We start from the raw sequence: 23083 nt of genomic DNA, 5'->3' as shown, positions 1-23083 counted from the left end.
TGCTTCAGGGGCGAGTGACAAACATGAAGGACGAGAAAAGTATTCTCTAGTCAAAATTCGATCGGATTTATAAACTTCAAAATTGTACTCATTCATGGAAGTAATCATAATGTACTTTAGGCAATATTTTTCATGATTAGAAGATCCATAAAAGCGAGCCAAAGAGCCATGAAATCCCCGTTCATGAAGTACTTTTGTTGGTAATGCTTCAGGCATAAGTCTTCAAATGAAGATCATAGAGGAGGCTTATTCAGCTCTTCCATGCCATTGTTGGCTTCAATGGTGTTTCAACTTCTTGATAGTCAAGTGGAGATTTGCATCTTGTACCCCACATAAAGTGGTTTCGATTAGAAACGTCCAAATTAGAAAAATCGAACTTGTTACAGTACGACAATCCACTGAATGAAGGGAACAAGATTGTGATTGGTGCTATGGGAATTAATCATCCATAAGCATCAAAGTTAGAACATTCATGTTCTAAGACATGGTTTTCATGAAAAACGTCAGGTTTTCATGGGTGTATTGTTTTATGAAAACTTCGGGTTTCAAATGCACTAAATTTAAAACTACAAGTTCAATTTAGTTTTTTATGAACAATTAGTTCATAATGAAAGGTTCCTACAAGAAACACAGAATGCAATATACTAATTTGAATATAGTGGATTTGAGGTTCTTCGAGAACTGAAGTGTGAGAGCTTCATAGCTTCATTAATACGAAAGTATGTGATGATTCAAATTATAAAAATAAATTATTGAATCGTTAATGTCCAAAAGTGATATTCAGGTCAATAATTTTGGCTTCATTATCAGATTAATGCACTGCAAGTCACTTTTTATTAATTTGATGGATCGGGACCATTCGTGGTCGATCGTAGAAGCAAAATAATTATAACATTCGGGTTAAAATTATTTAAAATGCCAAAAATTAGCATTAGATTCCAGAAGCCATAACCCAATAACATTGGGCTTGGGTGCCGTGAGTAGGGCACCAAAAATATGGGCTAAAAAGAAGAAAAAACAAGCCAAAATTTGGCTTTTAGGCTAAGAAAATGAGGCAACCCAGCATTGGATTGCTGGCTGCTATTTTAGACAAGCTCATGTAGCCTCAAGCTACAGGCTAGGCTCGGGCAGGTTACAAAAATAGCCTAATTGGGCATGCAAGCTACATGCTTGCAGCAAAGATGAGTCGGGATATAGGACAAGGTCTAGCAGCCTATTGCTGCTGGCAGATTTGGGCCGAAAGCATAAGATAGGTCCAAAAGGGAAATGCTACAGGTTTCATTTATGGAGTTGGGCTACGGGCCCTAAGCAAACCAGCCAAGCCGAAGGCCTAGTGTGTCCATGTACTCCGCAGCAAAGCCTAGAGGGCTGCTGCCAAGGTCCATACGTCGAAGTGATGTCGTTTTTACGAGTGCCTCCACACAGTTGGGCTTCAAGCTAGCATATTGGTCCTCACGACCGTGGTGCCGCATGATGTCCAGTTTCCCTTTTTTTTGTTTTTCTTTTCGAAATTTCTAGGGTTGTAGAAATCCTAATATGCTTCTAATTTATGAATATACTTTGACTCACAAATTCCACATAGCAATTAATTACGTAATGCATGAAACAAATATATATATATATATATATATATATATTGACAAATATATGAACATATATATAGATATATGAACATATACAATATATATATATATATATATATATATATCGGAAGGAAAATATAAACATAGGGGGGTTCATACATCATGGCGAATGTTTTCATACTTCAAGGTTGTTTCAAATATCTTACTTTATTGGGTAAAGTACAAAAAACTACCTCAACTATTGGTGTCACGACACTTTCATACCTCATATTTTAAAATCGATAATGTCATACCTCATCATACGAATTTGTGCCAATGTTATACCTTCCGTTAGCTTGGCGTGAATTTCTCAGTTAAATGCTGATGTGGCTTGATTCAAGGCCCACTTTTTATTAAAAAATTAATAAAATATTATTAAAAACTAAAAAAAAAATCATTTAATATTTTTTTAAATATTAAAATAATAAAGAAAAGTAAAAAAAAAAAAAAAACAAAACCAAACCTTTCGTCCCTTTTCCCCCTCCCTCCCCATCTACCTACTGCAGCCCAAAAACAAAAGAAGAAGGAAAAAAAAAAAAAAAAAACAAACAAACAAACAAACAAAACAAAACTTCATCCTTCCCCCCCCCCCCCCCCCGCGCCCCCCAGGTGTCTTTTTCTTTTCTCCCCCTAAGTGGAAAGAAAATTGATGTCAGCAAGAGTACTACTGATAACAAAGATGTGTCTACTTCTACAGAAGATCTAGGTAAATTTAGCTTGTCTGGACATTATGCTTGTAAATTAGTATTTATATATCCCAGCGATAAGTAGTGAGGCTCATAGTGTATCTCGTTAATTGGTGTGTGTCCATGGTTTTATTTTTTGGTCCATGTGTTTCAGTTCCTAATTAGTACTTGTGTGTGTTGTTATATGTTGAACAAGTCTCTATCTTTATGATCGTGTTCATGTAAATCAATGTTTTAAAAGGCGAAGGTGTAGGCGAGGCTATCATGCCTAGGCGAAAGCCTTAGAGCGTGAGGCAAAGCTTCATGAGACCAGCTACTGTATAATAATCTATCACTAGTTTGGTGAATCTTTGTGATAATTGATAGCAATGTTCACAAATAAGGCTTGTACTAATGAATGAATGGCTATACTAATGACAGCTATCTCTTTTTTATAATCTTTTTCATTTGTGATTTTGATTTGTGCTTTTGGGTATTTTGTTCACTAATTGAAGAAAATGAAGACGCTATTCCTGACACCTTAGGCCAGGAAAGGGTTGATGCCTTGAGTTTCCCAGTGTTGCCTGAAAATGGACAGCCAGATTTTGATATTTCCTCTGTGAATCTACCTCCTGATCAGATGCGAACAGTTGAAAACATCAGTACACTAATTTCTGAGGTGCCATGTACCCCTTATTTTCTCTCATTACTATCTACCCCTTGTATTTTCTCATTTGTACGAGTTTGAAGGTTTATGTCCTTTCTTTTCCTTGAGATTTGTGTTGTAAAATCTAGTCCATTAAACTGAACTCTAGTCTCTTTGTTTTTTCAGTTAGCATTGGAGAAAGAAGAGTTGATAGAGTCTTTGGCATCCGAGTCATCTCAATGGTCCAAGCTGAAGGTAGCATGTTTTTTAATTTTCAACTCAATATAGGATTGTGCTGCGGCTTTTGACTTGTTAGCATGTAGTCCACTTTAAGCAAGAAAGGACTTTCTTCGGGACTGATTAATATATTTTAGCGCTGAGGCCATGCTGTTGATACATAGTTGAAAAACCATTAACAATACTAACGGAATATGGAATAATGCGACCAAAAGAGGCCTATGCACTTCTCATGTGCTTGGTTCTGAGAATGGTCTTAGTATCATCTATGGGCCGCGTGCTCATACTCCGGTGCAAAATGTGTTTTCAAGTCATATCCTTCGCTGTCATTCAAGTGTTTATGAATGAAGGAATTGAACGATGAATTGTCCTGGAAACTTGAAGCTCAAACTCAGAGATTAGAGCTTTTGACTGCCCAAAGTATGGCCAATGAAAATATTCTTGTCAGACAACCCACTCCTGTTGATATGCCTGACAATACTCCACATGCGGATGAAGGCGACGAGGTACTGTATTTTCTTTGATATAAATATTATTTGTACTAAATGCAAAGTTACATTATTCCTCAAAAAAACTAAACAGTAGTGTGATTGCTTTGCTATTGAAAGACATTTTGTTGTTTGTAACCCTCACAATTATCTTTTCTGATACAAGCCGATAGTTGTCTTATTGCTCAAAGTAAAAAAGAAAAGAAAACGAAAACCCAGAGTGCAAATGATTGGCTGGTATGGAAACATCATCTTTCTTTATATTTGCGTATGTAGGTAGTGGAAAGAGTCTTAGGATGGATTATGAAGCTTTTCCCCGGAGGGCCATCAAAACGAAGAACTAGTCAGCTTCTGTGAGATTCAAGTCAGCATAGCATGCCAGCAATGCCTGCGCTCGAATCTGGTTTTGTTTTCCTTCACTCCCTTGGCGTATTGAAGGTCGTAATTTGTACATTTTTTTTGAGTCAATCTTAGAGTCCGTTCTTTTTCAATGGAAGAAATATGATCTTGTACGTACTTAAGAGGGCGGCCTTGTCATGTGGTGGATATGTAAAACCTTGTTTGAATGACAATGAGATCACAACTGGACTACTTGTGTGGCGCATAACTGGTTGTACTGGTTATGTGAAACACGAGAAGTTTGAGAGCCCTAATGCGATAAGAGTCATGGAGTTTCTTGTATTGCAGCTGTCCTATTTTCGATCCTTATCTGATATACACTAGTATATCAAGTCATGATGGGACTAAAACTCTTGGAGATAGAGATCAACACTCCTTCTGTTAATAGGCTGGACCGAGTGGATCTCTATCGATGAATGATTGTATAAATAGTTGAAGTCCCTGCTTCCACACCAAGGCTTCCTTAATATCTAAAACCCTATTCACTTAGAGAGGAATATTAACGAGTGTTGGAAGTAGAAGACTTCATCTGTTGCTCTCATAATGGCGATACCTCCAGGTAAGTTGATTTCTTGTGATGCACGGGATGGTCCTTCAATCACTGAAACGTATATGCTTATGGTAACCCTAGTGTCGTGTTGGTTTGCTATGCAGTTGTAGTTTGATTATTTATATTACTGCTTACATGTGGTATCAGAGCCAACCCAACATGGCTAGGGTTCCTTAATCAATATATGGTTAACTCTCGATATAAAGACATGCATATATGCTTTGATCCTGTGTCATTAAAATGCTTCCACTGCATACTGACAATTGTTTTGCATGGTCACTATATGTAATCAACTATTGCTGTGGATACCTCCAGTTGTGTTTGCTATTATGTGCAGATAAGATCATTTAAAGAATGGTTACGATACTGGAATACTCAACCAAGAAGAACTTTGGATTCACATTCTATTTATCAAAACCAAACGGATAAATAAGATTTGAATCGTAAACAAGGATCTCAACACCTAATCTGCTCAAAAGTGTTTAGTTTGTTGATTTTGGCTTGTTGTCTAAAGAGTCAAACATGTGATTCATCTGTATTAAGTGAATAATAATCTGCTCAAAAGTGTTTATTTATTCAAGTTAAACAAATGAATCAATGTATAGTGAAGTATTGAATTGACAAGATTACATTCTTCATCTGCTCAAAAGTGTTGGAGTTATGTAAACTGCCCTTGTATTCAATATTTTGGCTATGCAAATCTAGTATAAATGGTTTATGTCCAAAGATGATACTGTGCTTATACGATTATATGTCAGGAAAAGATTAAGTATCATTTTCCGTCTATTTGTTGACACTTATATGACTAACAACTGTAAAAATTAACGTTTGGTTTTCCAGCTCCTCACATGACATCCCTCAATTTCAACAATATTGAGACCTTGACCGGTTCTAACTACAAGAAGTGGAAGGAGGATGTTGAAATGGTTCTTGGCCTTATGGATCTCGATTTGGCATTAAGGGAGGAAAAACCTGCAGCTATTACTGCAGAGAGCACTGCAGATCATAAAGCAAAGGTTGAGAAGTGGGAGAGAACAAATCGGATGTCACTGATGATCATGAGGAAAGCAATGGCTCCATCAGTTAAAGGGGGTGTTCCAAAACAAGATAATGCAAAAGACTTCTTGGCTGCAGTTGGGGAAAAGTTTAAAGAATCTGACAAGGCAGAAACTGGGACTTTTCTAACTCAAATTACTTCAATGAAATTTGATGGTGAGGGAAGTGTCAGGGAACACATTCTGAAGATGGTTGATCTTGCTCAAAAGTTGAAAGACCTTGAAGTACCCATGACTGATCAGTTCCTAGTTCATATGGCTTTGAACTCCCTGCCTTCGAAATATGGGCAGCTTAAAGTTTCATATAACACTCAGAAGGTTAAATGGGGCATAGATGAACTGATCACTATGTGTGCACAAGAAGAAGATCGGCTCAAGAGTGACAAATCAGTGGATGTAAACTTTGTGCAAGGAGAAAAACGCAAAAGGGACTTCACTCAAGGTTCAACCGTGGCTGCTGGTAAGAAGAAGAAGAAAGAAATTTCTTCTTCATTTAAAAATGCTAACATCATCTCTAAGGGATCTCATAAAATTAAAACTGCTAATGTTGAAACTGAGAAAGAAAAGGAGTGTTATTTTTGCAAAGAGACAGGTCACTTAAGAAAGAATTGCAATGGCTTCAAGAATTGGCTTGTTAAGAAAGGTAATGAAATAAATGTTTTCGTATGTGTTGAGTCCAATCTAGTTTACATTCCTCCTAATAGTTGGTGGTTTGACACGGGCTGTTCTATTCACATAACCAATTCCTTGCAGGGCTTCTCAAAAACAAGGGTGATAAACAATGAAGTCTACAATGTCTATGTGGGGAATGGGAGCAAAGTTGCTGTCGAATCCATAGGAAGTGTCAAATTAGTTCTTTCCTCTAGCTTTATTTTAGAATTAAGTCCAGTACTTTATGTACCTTCCATGCGAAGGAATTTAATTTCTGCATCTAAGTTAGTTAAGTCCGGCTTTACATTTGTGGGTGACAGTCAAAGTGTAAAGTTTTTCCATTCAAATGACTCGAATAAATTGCTTGGTGAAGCTAATCTCAAAGTTGATATGTGGCAAATGAATTGTACTTATGAGATTGAATGTTTTAATGTTCAAAGTGTTGGTTCTAAACAAGTGCTCTCTCATGCAAAAACCTCAATGCTTTGGCACAAAAGGTTGGGGCACATCTCTAAAGAAAGGATCATCACACTTACAAAACAAGACTTGTTGCCACAACTTGATTTCAGCAACTTTAAAGAGTGTATTAACTGTTTTAAGGGAAAGCTCACTAATACTAGGAAAATAGGGTCAAACCGTAGCCAATGTCTATTAGAAATTATACATACTGACATTTGTGGACCTTTTCCAATTAAAACCATCTGTGGAAAATCATATTTCATAACCTTCATTGATGATTTTTCACGGTTTGCATATATTTTCCTTATTTCTGAAAAAACTGAAGCCTTGCACTGTTTTAAAACATTTCATTTGGAAGTTGAAAAACAACTGGACAAACACATTAAGATTGTGAGATCCGATAGAGGTGGTGAGTATTTTGGCAGGTTCACTGAGGCTGGACAACACAAAGGACCTTTTGCGACATATCTTGAACAAAATGGCATCATGGCTCAGTATACTGCCCCTGGGACTCTTCATCAAAATGGAGTTGCTGAACGAAGGAATCGAACCCTAAAAGATATGATCAGATCTATGTTTGCACATTCAAAGCTTCCAATGTTTCTTTGGGGAGAAGCGCTGAAAACTGCAAACTATATATTGAATCGGGTACCAAGCAAGTCCGTGGACAAGATTCCGTTCGAAGCTTGGACTGGAAGGAAACCGAGCTTTAACCATTTCCATGTATGGGGTTGCAATGCCGAGGCCAGGTTTTATAATCCAACAGAGAAGAAACTTGATCCAAGAACCATCAGTTGCAAGTTCATTGGGTATTCTGAGAAGTCTAAAGGGTATAAGTTCTATTGCCCTAACAGTCACTCGAGGGTCATGGAAACACATAATGCAAGATTTCTTGAAGAAGAGGATGAGACTGACTTCAGTAAATCAGCAGCTTCATCCCCAGATTTCGAAGAAATCCCACTTAACAGTGAATTAACTGATTTGCAAGCATCCACCCTCAATATTCCTATGCAGCCACATTCTCTTCATAACAGTTTACATATATCTCATGAAGATGAGATAGTAAATGAGGACAACATGACCCATGCAGAGGCTCAAGAAAACGAAATACATGCACCAGTACAAACCCCTGGAGAAGATCAGGTAAATGCTCCAGGCACTATAATTTTGGAATTAAATGTTCGAAAATCACAGCGGGTACGAAAAGCAGCATTATTGCCTGATTTCGTGTACCTAAATAAGGCAGAATACATTATAGGTGATGAGGATGATCCCTTGACCTACAATCAAGCCATATCAAGTGCACGATCAACGTTATGGAAACAAGACATGCATGAAGAACTGGAGTCTATGGAGAAAAACAATGTCTGGAGTCTTGTTCCACAGCCACCTGGGACAACAAAAATTATTGGTTGCAAGTGGGTGTTCAAGACAAAATGAGACTCACAAGGCAACCTTGACAAACACAAAGCAAGGCTAGTAGCGAAAGGTTTTACACAAAGGGAAGGCATTGACTACAATGAGACGTTTTCTCCAGTCTCAACAAAAGACTCCATGAGAATAATCCTAGCTATCACAGCACACTTTGATTTAGAACTTCATCAAATGGATGTCAAGACGGCATTCCTAAATGGTGACCTTGAAGAAGATATCTACATGCAACAAGCACCTGGATTTGTTGAAAGGGGGAAAGAAACGATGGTTTGTAAGTTGAACAAGTCTATATACGGCTTAAAACAAGCTTCGAGGCAATGGAATAAGAAATTTGATCAGGTAATGGCAGCTTCAGGTTTTCAAGAAAACAAAATGGATGAGTGTATTTATCTGAAAGTCCTTGGCTCAAAGGTTATAGTCTTAGTATTGTACGTGGACGATATATTGTTAGCCAGCTCCGATATGTCTCTACTACAGACAACTAAGAGTATGCTCATTCGAAACTTTGACATGAAGGACTTGGGAGAAGCTCGATTCGTTTTGGGAATAGAAATTATAAGAGATCGTGCTAAGAAGTCCCTTGGTCTCTCCCAAAGGCAATACATCGACATAGTCACTAAAAGATTCAACATGGACAAGTGTTTGAATGGAGAACTGCCTATTGGCAAAGGAGACAAACTAAGCAGTGATCAATGTCCCAAAAATGAATTAGAGAATGAAGGAATGAAGGATAAGCCCTATGCATCTCTTGTAGGGTGTCTTATGTATGCCCAGGTATGCACAAGACCGGACCTGGCTTTTGCAGTAAGTGTACTAGGAAGGTTTCAATCAAATCCTGGTACAACACATTGGGTTGCAGCGAAAAAGGTACTGAGGTATCTTAAAAGAACAAGAGACTTCATGTTAACTTACAGTTATGTGGACAAGCTGGAGTTGGTGGGATTCACAGATTCAGACTTGGCAGGATATGTGGACGACAGAAAATCAACGAATGGCTACATTTTTCTGTTGGCTAATGGTGCAATATCGTGGAAAAGTGCAAAACAGAAGGGTATTGCATCTTCAACCATGGAAGCTGAGTTTATAGGGTGCTATGCAGCAACTCAACAAGCCATTTGGCTTAAAAACATGGTAAGCGGATTGGAAATCGTTGACAATGTTGACAGGCCCCTCAAGTTGTATTGTGACAACAAAGCTGCAGTTTTCTTTTCAAAGAATAACAAAAGGTCATACGCTAGTAGATTGATGGATATTAAGTACTTAAAAGTGAGAGATGAAGTGAAGAAAGAGACTGTCGAAATTGAGTACATCCACACAAGCTTAATGGTAGCTGACCCGATGACAAAGGCTTTACCAGTGGGAGTCTTCAAGAAACATGTCTTTAACATGGGAGTGAAAGAACTCTTTGATTCCGTTAATGAGTGGGAGTAAGCACTCCATGAACTACGTAGGTTTTATTGCAGTTATCTTTATTATTGTTGACAGTTGTTAATTATTATTGATTTGTTTGAATAGCTGATTATGCTTTGACAAACGACTTTGGTACTGGAATCATTTCAGTTTGTTATGTGGAACTGATATCTGACGGTATAAATTATCAGTTCTCAACATCATGACTCGTAAAGGTGGCATAGTGTTTTCATGATAAATATGTATGTGATCACAGAGTGCAAAGTGCAAGCAATGCGTGTTTTGTTTTCTGTGGTCCTATATTTTTCTTAAAAATGACAAGTCACTGAGTAGGATCAGTTGCAAGCTTTTTGTGAACTCAATGATCATCGTGATTCTTATTGTATTGAGGCATATCATTGACATTCAAGTGGGAGAATGTAAAACCTTGTTTGAATGACAATGATATCACAACTGGACTGCTTGTGTGGCGCATAACTGGTTGTACTGGTTATGTGAAACACGAGAAGTTTGAGAGCCCTAATGCGATAAGAGTCATGGAGTTTCTTGTATTGCAGCTGTCCTATTTTCGATCCTTATCTGATATACACTAGTATATCAAGTCATGATGGGACTAAAACTCTTGGAGATAGAGATCAACACTCCTTCTGTTAATAGGCTGGACCGAGTGGATCTCTATCGATGAATGATTGTATAAATAGTTGAAGTCCCTGCTTCCACACCAAGGCTTCCTTAATATCTAAAACCCTATTCACTTAGAGAGGAATATTAACGAGTGTTGGAAGTAGAAGACTTCATCTGTTGCTCTCATAATGGCGATACCTCCAGGTAAGTTGATTTCTTGTGATGCACGGGATGGTCCTTCAGTCACTGAAACGTATATGCTTATGGTAACCCTAGTGTCGTGTTGGTTTGCTATGCAGTTGTAGTTTGATTATTTATATTACTGCTTACAGGATATTGAAAGAGATAGATTAAGAGTATAGATGTGAGAGATGCATTGTGCATTTTTTTGTTTGCAGTTTTTTGTTACCAGTATTATGTTGTATTTGTGACTAGACACCTTGGTGCTTAAGCCCCCAAGAAAATGGAAATGAAACAAATGATTTCCCCTTCCCAGGTGTCCTTTATATTTGGCGTTGCATTTTGTCGAATGCGTTTGAGGCTTTCGTCACAAGTTCGGTTTTTGAATTAGCGATTGCGTTATTAATCAGTTGGATCTGAACCAAGTTTGTCGTATATATTACTATAAATACATGTCTACAAAGACAATCGGCAATTTTATCATCCTCTTGCATGACTCACAATTTGTAATTTGCTATTTCATCTATCTCCATCAGAGTACAGTTTGTAAAGGCAGGCGGCCTGCTTGGTATCCTTCTTCAATTCAATTTCCCGTTTTGAAATATGATACATGTAGCTACATTACTTAATATTTATTAGTTTCAAAATTAAAAGACAATTGAGTCCAAGAAGGATACCGTACAACCTTATATATTCGTTTTTTCTTTTTGAACAAATGATAATGGGGGAGGGGTGGATTTATCCTCGCAATGGACTAACAATTAAATCTAATACCTCTCATTTACAATGAAGAGAAATACTACTATATCGTTAGCCAAACACACTTTTATATGCTTCGAAGAAGAAAACCCCAAAGCTATGCACAATAACGGATGGAAAATTCAAGTCATTGATAGAATGGACTTTCACTAGAAACATATACAATCTCGTGAATTACAAGGACGAAAATGCTAAAAACAAAATATATACACACACACACACACATACAAATATGAAAATTCACACACAAACCAGTATTTTATTTATTTATTTATTTAATCTCTTAGATATTTTGCTTTAAAATAATTTAAATTACTGGGAGGGAATTCAAAAACACTCTGCTATAAATTCCCCTAAATCTATCAAGAAGTGTAATTCAAATCTCTGTCAAAAAATATGAAACATTATCCTGATTAATTGTCTTAATTCACGCATACAAATTGGTTTAATATTTGGGAATTTTAATGAAAAACTTCTGATACTGTTTACTTTAATAAAAAAAACTATATTTTCACATTAAAAGGTCAATCATAGTACTATTTATTTTACCTTTTATTTTATTTTTATCGTTAAAACTAAAAGTTTGTAATCGATTTTTATTAGATTTCTTTAATATTTAGGTTGGGTTTATGTGAGATGCACACGTGTGACAAAATCTTTACATAGCGCACCACCGGAGCAAGGAATATGTGGTGGAAACAGCCTCAGCACTCCAGTCACCCTCACTCTCTCCTCTCTCCTCTCTCTCAGCTGCTGCTGCTGCAATGTGTTCTGTCATTGCCAAGCTCCCTTCGCTTCCACTCTCCCTCTCCATCGTCTCCTCATCTTCTTCTTCCTCCAAAGGTAACCCAATTCCAAAACGCTTCGTCTCTGTTTGTATTTGCTTCATATACATATATAAGGCAAGTTTTGTGTGTTTTGTGGTGAAAACTGAAACAGATGGGAAAACCAACTCAAAGTCGGTGAAGCTGAGAGAGGACTGGCGGCAACGCTCCAGGCCCATTCCACCCGGCGGCACTTACCCGGCTAAAGACCACTGCAGGTCTCTTGGGCCCGTTTGATAATTGTTTCGTTTTTAGTTTTGAATTTTCTTTGTTATGTTACATATCACCAAAATTAAAAACGAAATGGTTATTAAATGGCTTCATTTTTTTCATTGCCAACTTTTCGTTTTTGAAGAATTTTGACTTCTGTTTTCTCTATTAAATTTATGTGTTTCAAGTTTGAACTTTTTTGTTCATTTGTTTGCTGAATCTTTGTGTGTTGGGCAGTCGTTGCGGGTTGTGTGACACATATTACATAGCCCATGTCAAGGAAGCTTGTGCTTTCTTAGGAGATGGAATGTCTAAGATTGAAGTGAGTTCTTGTTCCTCTCCCAATCCTTCTACTTTTCTGAATTTCAAACTTGAAATTTGAAAAGTTGGTTGATGCAAGTTATTATTATCTCATGAAGTCCTGAAACCGGTTCGAGGCATAGTATACGCTATGAATTATCTACTACTATACCGAAATTTGAAGTACTAAGTGATCAAACTTCGAAATGGGGTTCATAATCTGATTCCTTAATGACCCAACCCAATTTTGCCACCCATGATTTCCAATTGAATCATCACTGCTCTTTTGTTTTCGCATTCAGGGTTTGGAACCTGTAGTTCATGGTAGAGGGAGGAAACCGGGTTCCTCAGATGAAATGTACTTGGGTGTCTATGAAGAGCTCTTGTATGCTCGTAAAGTAAAGCCTGTCGAAGGTACTTTTGTTTTATAGGCTTTGGTATCTGTCTCATTTTTTTAGGCATCTTAAAGTCATCCTATTTAACATTGCTACTAATTCTACCAACTCTGCCAGTTCAAGTTTCAGTTTTAAAAAATTTTGAACTTCATTAATTATTATAAAGAATCACAAATTGTGTAAATAATTTCTCATGTATATTGCGTAAATTGCTTTAACCATATACTTGATAGTGCATCTTTGGATTATGGTTTGGTTTTGCTTGTCAATCTTTTGCCTCATTTTCTTTTATGGCAGGAGCTCAGTGGACAGGAATAGTAACAACTGTTGCAATCGAAATGCTGAAATCAGGCATGGTGGAGGCCGTCATTTGTGTACAGAGGTTGTGGCCTGAATTCGTTGGAGCATAATACATAATAAACGCATATGCCATTGCTAATCAATCCTTTATTTCTTTCTTTTGGAATGTTAAATCTTCTTATGGTTTTAATTTTCACAGTGACCCAAACGACAGATTTACTCCGCGACCTGTATTAGCAAGGTTTGCATCTAGTTCATTTTTGCTTTATAATAAATTTCTTCTAATATTTTGATATTTCTCAATTAAGATTTTCTTTTTGTTTTCTGGTTATTGTCATTTCATCCACACTATGTCATTTATCTTTGCCTCTTCTCAATAGGACACCAGAGGAAGTTCTAGCTGCTAGAGGTGTCAAGCCGACATTATCTCCTAATCTGAATACTCTTGCCCTAGTTGAGGTACCTGGTATTCTTTTCCATCAGTGATAGAAATCTTATTTACTATTTGTGCCATTTAACATGCTTTGTCATTCATTCAACATTGGTAAGAGTAAGTGATAAGTGTCTTTTATATCAAAATAGAAGAAAGGTCGTCCTTTAAAAGCTAAACCAGTTAAGCATGAGAAGACATGTATACGGTTATTGAAATGCCCAAATGTGTTGGCTTTGATATATTTGGGCAATCACGCTAAAGAAAGTTGGGGCATTCTCTAATGTGGATAATGTTTTTGAGTGGACAGCAAATACAGTTTGCACTTTGCAGTTCTTCCTAGTCCTTCTTAGACTTCCTCTTGAGGTGAGAGTCTTAAGTATCTAATTAAGCAACTATGGTTGCCTGCCTTTGGTACTATCTTCTTTTTGTTTCAAAGGGTGAACTTCCTCCAATATTAACAGCCAGATTTCCCTAATCCTTCTATATAGATTCATTTTTAGTGGAGATTTGTGGGTGTAATATTTGAAGGTGGTCAGGACTGCCAATCAGGAGGAAGAATTCTTGCATGTCTGGCCTTTTACCGTTCCTAACTTGTGGGTTCACATGTTGGAGTGATTTTTCCTTTTAGATTTTGTTTCATGTTTGATTTTAGGCATATTGCGCCCTTGGTCCAGTTGCAGACCTATTCTTTAGAATGGAGTTTGGGCTCTGAAATAGAGAAATCATAGGAACTCAACTATAATCTTCAATTCGTAAAACTTGTAAAATGTTTCTTATAAGTTTTAGTGAGACAAGTTTTTGCATTTTTCCATGAAACAGGCTGCAGGTGTAAAAAAGCTTCTATTCTGTGGTGTGGGTTGCCAGGTGCAAGGTATCATTTATGATATAATCTTGCAATTTCTACTTTCAATCCTTCTCTGTTGTGACTTATACTATTGTAATGCAGAGTAATTTCTTAACATGCAGCATTACGATCTGTGGAGCACCACTTAAATTTGGACAAGCTCTACGTGCTAGGAACAAATTGCGGTCAGTGAAAGCCTTGCTGTATCATTCTATTTTTACAATCAAAATCAGCATATCCTCAACAGCAGAATCATTATGATTACCTGAAACATGTGGTTAACAAATATATAGTGCCCTTTTATTATTTATATGGCATAAGTAATGAGTAACAGAGTTTGTGTCGGTACTAATGCTCTTGTTTGACAGTGGACAACGGGACTCGAGAAGGCCTTGATAAGTTTCTGAAGGCTGCGAGTAGTGAACCAGAGACAGTTCTTCATTACGAGTTTATGCAAGATTACAAGGTTTGTGTTAGTGAATTCTTTGTGCCTGTGCAAGTTTAGAGTTCCAAGGTCTGAGGAATGTTTCAAAGTTGTGAGCCTCAGGTCACTTGCGCCATTGCACCCTTTGTTTAACACTTTCAGCAATATTCTTATTATAAAAAGGGGGAATGACCTGGGGTGGAGTGAGTTCTTAACTAATATTTCGAAAGGTTTCACCCACATTTGTTTGATGTTGCAGTAAATCATGTTTCACAAATCATACTAACATTTCTGGAAGAATTTTTTTATTTTATTTTTATCTCTTAACAATTGACATGTGTGAAAAGAAAAAATACGTGCGAATGGCTTATATCTTTTGCAGATATCTCACTGTATATTTATAGCAGTAAAACAGACACCAGTTGTCTAACAATTCTTATACACCAACTTTTTCTAGTGTAAGCATTTCTTAGCAGCTACTGTTAGCTATTCGTTTCTTTCATTAAATATTCGTGTAATCTTGATAGGTTCACTTGAAGCATTTGGATGGTCATATTGAAGAGGTAAACATTTATTTATTTATTTATTTTTGTGTGTTCAATTTGGTATTTACTCTTCCAATCATGCTAATTCGTGTAGTTTCATATTCTAACCAAAACAGGTTCCTTATTTTTCTCTGCCAGCAAATGACTTAGTTGATGTAATTGCTCCTTCTTGTTATAGGTAATGTTTGTGCTTTTTGCCCATAATACTTCGTAGTTTTTTGAAATTTCTAATGACATATTTCACAATCAGAATTATCACATGAATATTTGATTATCAAATACTATCATTTTTATTGGTCATTCCTTAAATGTTGTCTAACCAGTCTCCCATGTCTTACAGCTGTTTCGACTATACAAACGGTTTAGCGGTGAGTTTTCATCTCTTAATTACTTAACAGGAATGCTATCTTTTATTACAATTACAAGTCTCTTGGAAGCTTAACTTCTACTTTCAGTTGTATAAAGGTGAGTCTCACTCCTATTTCAGGATTTAGTTGTTGGATACATGGGGGTGCCAAAATATTCTGGAATCAGCATGACTCAACATCCACAGTATGTTACGGTAAGGTAATATCATCGTTGAGACTGCGTGTGCGTGCGTGCGGCTTTTTTGTTATACTTATTGGTTAGCATTCTGTTTTATTGCAATCTTTTATTCAACTATGGTGGTAGATGAAAGATCTAAAGCTTTGTCTATGTTTGTCTTGCCTTCAAATTGTAGAAATGAACGTGGAAGAGAGATGCTCAGTCTGATTAAAAAGCATTTGGAGATCACTCCAACAACTAGTAGTGTAAAGCTCTTGATTCTATCCTATTTCTCGTACTCTGTGATTTCTGCAAAATTGAAGTTTAGTGTTTATAGGATAGCTTATTTCTTTGGGTGAAAAATTCTAAGCACAGCCAATTTCAGGGTACTCGCCGACCATTTACCATGGAGACTGTTAAGGCTGATGATACTGCTAAGATGGGTATGTGCAGCAGCTTCTTTGAGATACTTTAGTTGGAAATGTATGGAACTGCATGTTCTGAAGAAAATTTGATGCGTTTTTCTCAAATACATTTTGGTTTATGAAATAGCTCGTGTTCAATTCTAGAGAACTTGCAAAATATATGCTGACTACCGTTGTTGTATAATCTTGTTTTCTCAGGAAAAGGTCCTGAGCCTGCACCAAAGTTTGTCGGCAATGTGATCGCTTTCTTGTTAAACTTGGTAAAGACTCAGTATGATGCATTTAAGAATTATATAATTATACATGGTTTTTATTTTATGACTTGGTTCTTGTGGGACAGATTGGGCCAAAAGGTTTGGAATTTGCTCGTTATTCGCTCGATTACCATACCATCCGGAACTACCTATATGTAAACCGAACATGGGGAAAACAAAGGTGCAACTTTCAATATTAGTTATCTTATAGTAGCAACTATGATGATGGTTTCTTATATTTATAACCATGAAAACATGCAATTTACCCAAAGAGAACGTGAAAACATGCAGAGCTGATCAGCATATGCCTTCATATGCAAAGAAGATTGTCGATTCCTACAACAAGAATGGTGAAATCGATCGGATTCTTTCCACCAAGCCCAAGTGATCGCATTAGCTGGTGAAAATGTAAATGAAGTGGGAACTTCAATGTCTATGGAATTTTGTCCTTAATCTGTTCTGTAAGTACATATGAACGATTGTATAGCAATAATATTTTTGTTTAACTCGATCAATTCTTCGGTCCTTCAATATTCCATCCCAAGTTCTGTTTAGGCATCAGTTGCAGACAATGCAACGTAAGATAGTTTTTCTTATTGTCATTGTGGCTGGGATTATTGGTTAATTGAGTAGTGACTTTTCCCCCATTCAATATAGGCTGTGTTCCTTGAACTATCCATGACTTGCAGATATGATTTAGTTTAGAGTCGGCAATGTGACAATCGACAAGTAATCTGCTACATTTTTAGGTGAATAAATTTGGAGACTGATTTTTTTTGATGATATAAAAGCTCATGGAACATGCACACGCACACAGATTCAGTTATAAAAATATATGTTTTTGTTATCTACAGGCACACACATTAATATTCTGTTTAGAACTAGTACATGGTAGTCAGGCTGCACTTTCAGCTCATGCAGGGTTACCATGTCTCTACGGTTGAAGTGACCGAATAAAGTACGATGTTATAGTCAAAGATCAGCGGCGAGAGGGATGAATTATCTATCAAACACGAAGGAATGGGGGGTTTTCAGGTGTAACCAGGGAAGGATACGGGTGGTGGGTTAACTCCCCATGTGCTTTCGTAATTTCGATGGCAGGGTCGAGTAATGAGCCTTAGAAAATCCGAGTGAGAATTGACAAAAGTGCAGTTGCAGAATTCATTCTGTAGGGCCTTTACTTCTTTGCCTGGAAAGAGAGAGCCACAAGTAGCATATGCAAATGAATTGGTTTTTCTTCGTTTAGAATATTTTGGTTTGTGGTGGTAAAGAAATTTAGGGTGTTCTCTGTAAACTTCATCTACATGTCTGAATAAAAAGCATGGGGACTTAATATGGGTTGTCCCTTTACTACTACATTCCATTTAGTCAAGAAAGTAAATCTGCCATTTTTTACCAAGGTTCTAAAAGGCGCTCAACGCTAGTCAAGCGACGGGCTGAGACCTAGCGCCTAGGGAGGGATCTAGGCGGATTCAATTAAATTTATTATATAACATATAAATAAGTGTTTATTTTCACTCTAAAAAAATAAAAATTATCCTTGTATTGAGAATTTGGAAAAGTTAAAACTTAAAATTTAAGTCATCATGGCAGTGCCATCATCATAGGCTAATGCAATAAAAATAAGAAAAAGCGAAAACCATGTTTGAAAATTCACTGATTCATAATCTAGGTTCTTTTCTAGTAGGTTACCCAAAAAACCCTTAAGTTAATTAAAAAAATAATAAAAACAATAGAACCGCCTAGACACCCCTAGCCCCTACCTAATTTTTCTACATGTTTTGGCCTAAATCACATCGGCCCTTCACCGCCTAGCCTAAGCCGTTTTTTAGAATAGTGTTTTTTTTTTTGGACAAACGAAATTATTGACACTAAGGGGGAGGGGGTGGACTATGCCTCAAAATGGGCTAGCAACAATGTGGTTTAAATTCGACTTTAACGAAAATCGAACATAAGATCTTCAACTTACAAGTGAAGAAAAATACCACTAGATGTTGGTACTAGAACATCGTTTTTTCCCTTCCTTTTTGCCTTCAAAGGGAACTAAAAGAAGCATATCGTGCTAATCAGAGAGACTCAGGAGAGAAAGGAAATGAGATTAGGAGAAGGGTAGAAGACTGTTGGTTGCTGTATTAGTTAAATCTGTATGTTTAGGTGTTGATTTGAAGCATTTTTTATGATTATAAAAAGTTGCACATATATAGTGATCAAGATCTAACAATCAAAAACCCTGAAGTACCTTATGTTGAATTATCAGAGAGACGAGCCTTTAGTCTACTTTCAACAACACCGGTATTAGTTAAAGTGCGGTCATTCTATTTAAATTGTTTTTCTCCTTTCCCTCTAGGAGATGTGGGATTCAACATGCCCCTACATGTGGAGATCCACACACTGACAACCACGTGGAATCATACATGTGGAGATCCACACACTGACAACCACGTGGAACCAAGATGACTCATCCTACACGCGGGGCCAAAGGGACCCACCTGCTTTGATAAATTATCAGAGAGACGGGCCGATGGCCTACTTCCAACAACACCGATATTGTCCCCAACTTGGTAATTATCACCTGCAAAATCCATCAAGTATGGGGTTTTATCGCAAAAAGTCTTGGTATTAGTTAGAATGAGATAATTCTATTTAAATTGTTTTTCTCCTTTCCCTCTAGCCGATGTGGGATTCAATACCTTACACTTTCGAAGTTTTTGTATAAAACTTGTGATGTAGTAATTCTAGTTGTGAAATTATTGTTTGATGCAAGTGTTTTGTTTGATGCAAGTGTTTTGTTTTGTGATATCCCAAACAGAAATGTATCAAGTTTTATGCCAATGTTCACCAAAAGAAAGTTTTATGGCAAATGTTGAAACCCCCAAGGACCGTGTACATCCTACCACTGTGGGGCTGTATCCATGTGCAAGACAACATGGGAGGAGTCTCTCTGTAAAACCTATTTCTATCCGAATTCTGAAACCAGTTAATGCGGAATCATCATGACAAGATTTGTGATGTTGGACTGTGGTAGACCAAGGACCCACAGCAGTTATTGGGTCCTTGGTGGATCCAGTTCAGGGGAGGGGAAAATTAAAAACTTGTGAGTAAAGTAATTAAGAGTGTGTGGGTAGATTAACTTAGTCAGAAAAGCGTGTTTGTTTTTTTGTATTTAAAGTTTGAGTATTATAAGCTTGAGTGATTACAATAGCAAAACAAAGCTTGCAGGTAAAGTAATAAAGAGAGCAAATGTGAGTTATGTCAGTCGGTTAGAACAATATAGCTATTTTTTTTAAATTTGAATTTTACAGGCCAAAGTGATTAGAATAGAAAGACTTTGTGGGTTAAGCAACATAGAGAAAAGATGCGAGTTGTCAATTGGTAGAGCAGTGTGTCAACTTCTTTGCATTTAAGTTCAAGTTTTGTAGGTTAAAGAGATTAAAATAGAAAAAAGAACCTTTTTGTGTAAAGTAATAGAGAACAAATATGAATTAGGTTAGTTGTTCAAAAGAGTGTTGGCTTCTTTGCGCATTGTTCGACTCTTAAAGTGGTTAGAATAACAAATAGAACCATGTGAGTAAACTAATAGAGAGAGCATATGTATGTTTATTCAGTCTGTCAAAGCAGTATGTTGGGTTCTTTGCAATCAAAGTTCGAGTCCTATAAGCTAGAGTGATAAAAATAGCAAAATGATTTTACACTCCATTTTTTTCTGAATAAATTAATAGAGAACCAGTCCAGTCGACAAATAAAAAAGTTTACAAAAAAAGGAAAATGTGAGCTTGTAGATCATTTCTCGTTAAATATGAAAAAATAATTGAGGGAGATAGAGATTCTCTTCATTTGACTGGAAAATGGATTATTATTTAATTTGAATAATAGATTCCAAGGGAAATAAAGAATAAGCCACATCTTCCTTTTATGGCCAATTACTTTCATATGTTAGGGGTTTTTCTATAGGAGAGGGCTACCTTCTGTATTCAACATTATTTTCTACACAAACTGATCCCAGTTCTGGTTGATCAGTCACCAAATAATATTTGATTTTCAATGGGGAAAAAAGGATATTTCCAATTTCTCTGTCATTTTTGCAAGCCCTCCTCCATCTTTAAAAATGTGAAATGCATCTCCTATGGCGAGCTGCAACAGATTTTCTCTTCTGTTTGGTCTCTTCTTTCCAGCTCTTGGCAATGTCCTGTGACACACCAATGGCATCCAATGAGGCTCCAGATAGTCCTCTCCTTGTAAACCCTACTGCATACAGTCCTCCATTCCCTTTCCACCCATTTGGGAATGCATTCTTCGGAATTCCTTCTCTTGAAAAGAATTCATTTTCCTACACAACATGAACATTCCAAACAAATATTTAGTGTTAAGTCATTCAGTAATTTCATTTCATGCATGCAGTTGGTAAACGTGGTAGTAATTCATAATCGGAATTCAATCTTTTATTTTGAATTATGGATAAATAAACAGAGACTCGTTCTTTTGGGCAATGTGATGGTCAAACGTTCTTGTCACTTACTCTGGGATTTGATTAAGGGGTTGAGATTAAAATGTCAAAAATACTTTCTTCATCGTAAACATCGAATTCAAAAAAATAGAAACTATTCACTTCTTCATCTGTCTAATGACCAAAGGGACATTTCTGTAAGTTAAAAAAAATACCATGATTGCATGTGGAAATAACTTCCATAAGTTAGCTGTCACATGGATTGAATTGAAAGTAGAAGCTTCCAAACACATAAATATTGAAATATTCCAAAAATAAATTTAAAATATTCTAACCTTGAGCCATGAAGGAACATTGCTGCGGTACCCTGTTGCTAAAACAACAGAATCAATCTCAAGATTTTGTCCATCAAGAAGTTCAACTCTGCCACGAGAGAACCTCTTGATTCCAGGAACCACCTTGACCTCACCAGATCTTATTTTTTCCAAGGCACCAATATCCAAAACTGGAGTCTTCCCTGAATTGTTTTTTAGCTCCAAGGGACCTAGTGTCGGCCTTTTCAGACCATATTTTTCAAGATTTCCAAAAATTAGCCATGCCAGCATCAGCAATATCTTGTCAGCAAGCCAGAGTGGCAGCCATTTCATCAATAAAACTGCTAACTCAAAGGTTGACTTTCCAAAAATTTCCCTTGGCAAGACATGAACCTGTTAGGTGCAGACAAAACTAGAGGAATAAAAAACTCATGCTCAAGTTTGACTTGTAATAACAAAACAAGAGTACTAAAATTTTATTAAAAAATTGTCGTTCATGAGATTTGAACTGAAGAAACATAGTTTTTAGAATTTCTTTACTTACCGAACTTCGAACCACTATCGAAGGGCTTGCATTGTGATTGCAAAGATCAAGAGAGACTTCCATGCCCGAATTTCCACACCCAACAACTAGAACTTGCTTGCCATGATAAGCCACGCCAGACTTATAGTCACAGGCATGCACGACATTCCCTTTAAACTCTTCCAAGCCTTCGAATTCCGGCACTACTTTCTCCGAATTCTCTCCAGTTGCCACCACGAGCCACCGGCAAATGTACTCAACTTCAGCAGTAGCAGAAGGGTTTGAGTCGCTCGTCGAAATAATCGTCTTGACCCTCCAAAGACCAAAGGTTTCGTCATACTTGGCAGACTGGACATTCTCATTGAAATTGGGACTTATATAAAAGTGGTTTGCATAGGACTCCAGGTAGCTTATGAATTGGTCTTTTGTGGGGTATTCTGGGAAGTCCTCAGGGAATGGAAGATTGGGCAGTTGGCAGAATTGCTTTGGGAGGTGTAGTTTGAGGCGATCATATGTGCGTTTTTTCCAAAGAGAAGCAATGCAATCGGCTCTTTCTAGGACAATGAATGGGACACCTTGTTCTTTAAGTCCAGCACCAACTGCTAGGCCTGAAGGACCTGCCCCTACAATTACAGGACCATTCACCCAAATGCACCTCCTAGAAAAAAACTCAATATCTGTGTCAAATGATTGATGAAACATTTGGGGTATGTAGTGAGAAAAGACAGTTTGTGAAAAATATTGGTTTCCCAATTGAGTACTGGTTGCACAAAATTATAGAAGTGGGAGGAAGTTGGAGAGATAGCTGTTTTGGTAATGGAGAGAGAGAGAGAGAGAAAGACGATGTTTTGGAAGTGATGTGTGAGAGGGGAGAGAGGAATGAAAGGTTTAAATAGAGAGAGGGTTCTTGGCCTTGAGAACTAGGCATGTGACTGAGATTTCAAAACTATGGTTAAAGCCTTTAAGGGTCATTCATCGAATGATAAGCTTGTGGCCGTCTTGTTTTGTTTGTTAAATTAATTAATTCAGTTAAGAGTTTAGAAACCCACCAAATGTAAACTCAATATGTACAACTCAATCACATGCTCATGTATATTCTATGTTCAAATTTGCAAGAATGTGAAGAAATGTCTCACATCAGAAG

General features: G+C 37.0%; 3 protein-coding genes and 1 long non-coding RNA gene across 6 annotated transcripts; 3 read left to right on the top strand and 1 right to left on the bottom strand.

Annotated features, from left to right (window-relative positions):
- Positions 1-2441: 2441 nt before the first annotated feature.
- LOC103935370 lies at positions 2442-4201 on the top strand. Its single transcript, XR_665447.3, has 3 exons — positions 2442-2966; positions 3120-3676; positions 3935-4201. It is a non-coding gene; the product is annotated as an uncharacterized LOC103935370 (long non-coding RNA).
- A 399-nt stretch (positions 4202-4600) lies between these two features.
- LOC125469826 lies at positions 4601-6192 on the top strand. Its single transcript, XM_048567777.1, has 3 exons — positions 4601-4616; positions 5448-6122; positions 6182-6192. Exons 1-3 carry the CDS (start codon positions 4601-4603, stop codon positions 6190-6192), a joined length of 702 nt encoding a protein of 233 aa, XP_048423734.1.
- A 5665-nt stretch (positions 6193-11857) lies between these two features.
- On the top strand, positions 11858-18016 carry LOC103935369 (7-hydroxymethyl chlorophyll a reductase, chloroplastic). Of its 3 annotated transcripts, none has more exons than XR_007252157.1 (20): positions 11858-12022; positions 12119-12221; positions 12451-12535; positions 12816-12927; positions 13206-13290; positions 13408-13449; positions 13589-13667; positions 14461-14512; positions 14608-14670; positions 14854-14951; positions 15437-15472; positions 15571-15632; positions 15795-15822; positions 15942-16021; positions 16176-16245; positions 16365-16422; positions 16603-16664; positions 16745-16839; positions 16950-17119; positions 17580-18016. XR_007252157.1 is itself a non-coding variant. In XM_009345129.3 (19 exons), the coding sequence occupies exons 1-19, from the start codon at positions 11944-11946 to the stop codon at positions 17044-17046; spliced, it is 1386 nt and encodes a 461-aa protein (XP_009343404.2). In that variant the 5' UTR covers positions 11858-11943; the 3' UTR covers positions 17047-17173. The 3 variants fall into 3 exon arrangements, 1 of the variants encoding a protein (XP_009343404.2); XR_007252156.1 differs by having other exon boundaries at positions 17571-18016; XM_009345129.3 differs by lacking the exon at positions 17580-18016 and having other exon boundaries at positions 16950-17173.
- A 2535-nt stretch (positions 18017-20551) lies between these two features.
- LOC103935368 (probable indole-3-pyruvate monooxygenase YUCCA3) lies at positions 20552-22770 on the bottom strand. The gene is made up of 3 exons (XM_009345128.2): positions 21961-22770; positions 21438-21809; positions 20552-20985 (listed from the first exon to the last, which is right to left on the bottom strand). Exons 1-3 carry the CDS (start codon positions 22639-22641, stop codon positions 20758-20760), a joined length of 1281 nt encoding a protein of 426 aa, XP_009343403.2. The 5' UTR covers positions 22642-22770; the 3' UTR covers positions 20552-20757.
- Positions 22771-23083: the final 313 nt, after the last annotated feature.

This window comes from the organism of the source record quoted next, unplaced genomic scaffold, assembly GCF_019419815.1.
Source record: "Pyrus x bretschneideri cultivar Hongxiangsu unplaced genomic scaffold, Pyrus_bretschneideri_v1 Contig46, whole genome shotgun sequence".
NCBI classification, from domain to species: domain Eukaryota; kingdom Viridiplantae; phylum Streptophyta; class Magnoliopsida; order Rosales; family Rosaceae; genus Pyrus; species Pyrus x bretschneideri.
The sequence above is the reverse complement of the archived record's forward strand: the minus strand, read 5'-3'. Positions and strand labels throughout refer to the sequence as shown.

Excerpts from the sequence above, each read along its gene's own strand:
- LOC103935369 (XM_009345129.3), top strand. The coding sequence starts at position 11,944 with ATGTGTTCTGTCATTGCCAAGCTCCCTTCGCTTCCACTCTCCCTCTCC. Across the intron at positions 12,023-12,118 it reads ATCTTCTTCTTCCTCCAAAG|ATGGGAAAACCAACTCAAAG; the intron begins GTAACCCAATTC and ends AAACTGAAACAG. Across the intron at positions 15,633-15,794 it reads ATTGCTCCTTCTTGTTATAG|CTGTTTCGACTATACAAACG; the intron begins GTAATGTTTGTG and ends CATGTCTTACAG.
- LOC103935368 (XM_009345128.2), bottom strand. The coding sequence starts at position 22,641 with ATGTTTCATCAATCATTTGACACAGATATTGAGTTTTTTTCTAGGAGG. Across the intron at positions 21,810-21,960 it reads CGATAGTGGTTCGAAGTTCG|GTTCATGTCTTGCCAAGGGA; the intron begins GTAAGTAAAGAA and ends TGCACCTAACAG. Across the intron at positions 20,986-21,437 it reads ATGTTCCTTCATGGCTCAAG|GAAAATGAATTCTTTTCAAG; the intron begins GTTAGAATATTT and ends CATGTTGTGTAG.